This window comes from Etheostoma spectabile, chromosome 6, assembly GCF_008692095.1.
Source record: "Etheostoma spectabile isolate EspeVRDwgs_2016 chromosome 6, UIUC_Espe_1.0, whole genome shotgun sequence".
Taxonomy (NCBI): domain Eukaryota; kingdom Metazoa; phylum Chordata; class Actinopteri; order Perciformes; family Percidae; genus Etheostoma; species Etheostoma spectabile.
The window spans coordinates 18,861,193-18,864,644 of record NC_045738.1 but is presented as its reverse complement, the minus strand read 5'-3'; the positions used below and the strand labels follow the sequence as shown (position 1 = coordinate 18,864,644).

Below are 3,452 nucleotides of genomic sequence, written 5' to 3'. Positions count from 1 at the left end.
GTGTGTTTGTTTTGCTTTTATTGTAGAAAATGCTGCTGTAATAAGGGAATTCCCCTGCTGTGGGATGAATAAAGTCTTATCTAATCACCACGAGATAAACGTACTGCATGCCTGACTGTTTTGTTAGCAAGAAAAGTATTGTTATACTAATAATTTGTCCGCACATAAGCAAGTTTTTCCCTCCATTAAAAAAAAAACCCCATATACTCATCAGCAACAAATGTTGGGTAAAAAATGCTTTTTAAAAAGCAGTGTTTGTGTTTCTAGCAACAGAATTGTGTTCTGCATAACAAGTTGGGAAATGCTCACATTTAATTTGTGTGCTGTATTAACTATTCTTGGCTCTCCAGAGGTTTTGTAATTGGACTGTATCAGCAGATTAACTTCCTCTTTTCTTATAACATTTTTTGGCAACAAATTCCTAGGATTTCTGTATATATTTGTATAAACAAATACAGAAAAGATCCTCAATCTCCAATGTGACAACCATGCGCGTCACAGCTTAATAACACTGAGAAACACAACAATCAGTTTGGCAACATGTGCAGCTTAATGCAACATGCTGCAAATACAAAGAGCACACCCAAAAAGACATCAAATACAGAAATACAGAAGACATAAACACACTATAGTTGATAACAATTGGGTTTGAAAATGACCTGAACAGTTTGAGTTTACACCTAGTGTAGAGGCAGGTAACAAGCAGACAGGTAACATGTATCACAACACCACATTTTAACTGGGATGATCTAAGGATCAAAAAGAGAAAAACGGGTGTATGAGTTTGGCTGATGAGTGAATGGGATGCAGGTGAGGAGGTGGGTGGGAGACGCCAGGCGGAGCTGGGGATGAGAGGGACAGTCCGAGGGCATCTGGTGGACGGATGGAAAACGGCAATGATTTGATTTGGGGGACTAAATATGGGTCTGAAGAGGAGGGACAGAAAGACGAAGTGTGACAGGACCACCGTTAAGTTCTTAGTTGAGACACTGATTAAAGCTTAACAATTAAAAAACAATATTTCATATCTTTTGCATGTATTCTAGAAAATGTGGCCTTGCGTGGAAAAGCAACCCAGTCAGACCGTTACGAGCACGCGTTTGGAGCTGCCGAAGCTGCTATTGATGGAAACCGGGAATCTGGTTTTCATTCTGGATCATGCACCCACACTGATGAAGAGGCCAACCCCTGGTGGAGAGTGGACCTGCTGGAGTCCTACGTCGTCACTTCTGTCATTGTTACCAACAGAGGAGATTGCTGTGAAACCAGGCTCAACGGGGCAGAGATCCACATCGGCAACTCTTTAGCAAACAACGGTGCCTCAAACCCTCTGTAAGAAACTATCCCGCATTTTCAAAGAACACAACTGTTTGTGTAGGTTTGTCTAAGCATTTTGCTCAATGTTAACTCTGCCCTGTTTAAATTTAAAAAGTAATGCATTTTGGAAATGTGCTAACATTGTGCTGACCTTAACACATTTTATGCACCAATGTTAAGCTAATGGTAGGGATCAAATTAGCCTAGCTCATTAACTTCCACCTTCCCAAATAGAGAGTTGAGGTTCTACCATCACATCCCGTTTAGCCTCTTCCACTAATTTCTCTAACTCCTTCACTGAAGGGATACTTTGCAGATTTGTATCCAGCTCTGTGCCATCTTTGTGTTGGGGGTGTGTTAGATGACCAGTGTATAGAGAGGATTGAGGCCGCTGACGTCTGCTGAGAAAAGGATCTAAGTAGTGGGGGGGGGGTTTGCTGACCGGTCTCAGCAGACCTTCGCTGCTATGCTCCATGGGAGGGGATCTGTGCACTGGCACTACAGAGAGAAAACGAAACACTGTTCATCTAATAACATTGCCCATACTGCCATGACACAGAGCTGTATTTAAATCAGCAACATATCTCTTTAAGCATTTCTCTCAAAATGAAGCATATGTCTGGGGCAATAAAATGTGAGTCATGTGCTGATTTTTGTATTCTCTTTCTCTCTGTTAGGGCTGGTACCATTTCTAGAATTGGTAGGGGCGAATCATTCACTCTGACTTTTACTGATCATGTGGTGGGACGTTACGTGACTGTGGTTGTACCGGGTTTATCAAAGATCCTTACACTCTGTGAAGTGGAAGTCTACGGGTACCGTGCGCCAACTGGTAAGAAATTGAGCTATTACATAAATAAGTATTCAGGGATTTTCATCTTAATTATAAACTGCTGTCTAAGCCAAAATAATCATATGATGCATTTTTTGTTGATGCTGTAAAGTCAACATGCTTATAAGCTATATTTGCTATGTGATACATTTAGTTGTAGTTAGTTCTTTAATTAGTGTTTTGTAGAGATGTTATGACTTTAAATGTAACATTTACACATCCTATTAATGAAAAAAACCTTCTATAAGAGGAGGTCAATCCTGCCCATGGGCCAAAAACATTCAGGGATCAGTCCAAACCTAGTGGGGCATGACCTATTATTCAAGAAATTTGAGATAATACAGTGCATAAACATCTGTACATCATTTGGGGGAAAAACCTTACAGTTTCCGAGAAAAACAGTCTTCCTGTAGAGCCTACATCCTATTTTGTTTGTAATTGTTTTCCTACTCTCTTCATCATTCTGAACCCCGAAAACCACAAATGTTGAGGATGACTCCTTTTCACTCCTGTCGTCTGATGTTACTATTTCCTAAGTTACATAACGTAGGGTTGGTTAAGAATTTTGTGAAAACAGCATTACTAATCTTGAAACGTATTTTTCTTACAATATGCTGGAGAAGGGTTCACAGAATAAATATTTAGATGACAAATGTGCTACATGATAATCTGGGTTGCTCTAATTGGAAATCAATGATCCATAAAAAACATTTATACAATTATATCAGATTTATTCAGGGAATAATGTATAATTGTAGTTGAAATTCAACAGTTGATGGTATTTAAAAAATATTTGGGGATTTTGAGAAAACACAGCCCCAAAGGCCAACCCCCCCCCCCCCCCCCTCCCCGCTACGCCCCATGTCTTTTCTGCAAATTAAGTTGCATTATTTCATAGTCATAGGAATAAGATATTAGAGGTCACATATGTTGGAGCATTTAGTAAGACCTACAATTGGTCGTGATTGAGTTGTCATGTAAAGCTCAAACAAGTATTTTAAAAGTATTCTTTTTGCAGGAGAGAACCTGGCCCTTCAGGGGAAAGCCACGCAGTCGTCCCTGTTCACGTTTGGTACGGCATACAACGCCATAGATGGGAATCCCGGCAGCAGGTGGGAGGACGGCTCCTGCAGTCACACAAACAACGACGTCGGCCCCTGGTGGAGACTGGATCTGCGCAAAACCCACAAAGTGTTTTCTGTTAAAATAACCAACCGAGATGAAGACCCTGAACGACTCAATGGAGCTGAGATTCGCATTGGGGATTCTCTCGCAAAGTTTGGCAACAACAACACCAGGTAGC

The 3,452-nt window shown here is 40.7% G+C and overlaps 1 protein-coding gene and 1 long non-coding RNA gene across 5 annotated transcripts in view; one reads left to right on the top strand and one right to left on the bottom strand.

The window, feature by feature from the left end:
• LOC116690572 (uncharacterized) overlaps positions 1-3,452 on the bottom strand; it is a 9,337-nt gene that overhangs the window by 3,916 nt on the left and 1,969 nt on the right. The window lies entirely within an intron of this gene.
• The window catches only part of LOC116690551 (fucolectin-5), a 7,077-nt gene that overhangs the window by 3,000 nt on the left and 625 nt on the right, over positions 1-3,452 (top strand). For 3 of the 4 annotated variants that reach the window (XM_032517607.1, XM_032517609.1, XM_032517610.1), the window contains 3 exons: positions 1,047-1,332; positions 1,995-2,149; positions 3,168-3,447. In XM_032517607.1, the coding sequence (XP_032373498.1) occupies positions 1,047-1,332; positions 1,995-2,149; positions 3,168-3,447 (721 nt within the window). The remainder of the gene's footprint in view (positions 1-1,046; positions 1,333-1,994; positions 2,150-3,167; positions 3,448-3,452) is intronic. The other variant, XM_032517608.1, reaches the window with a different exon arrangement.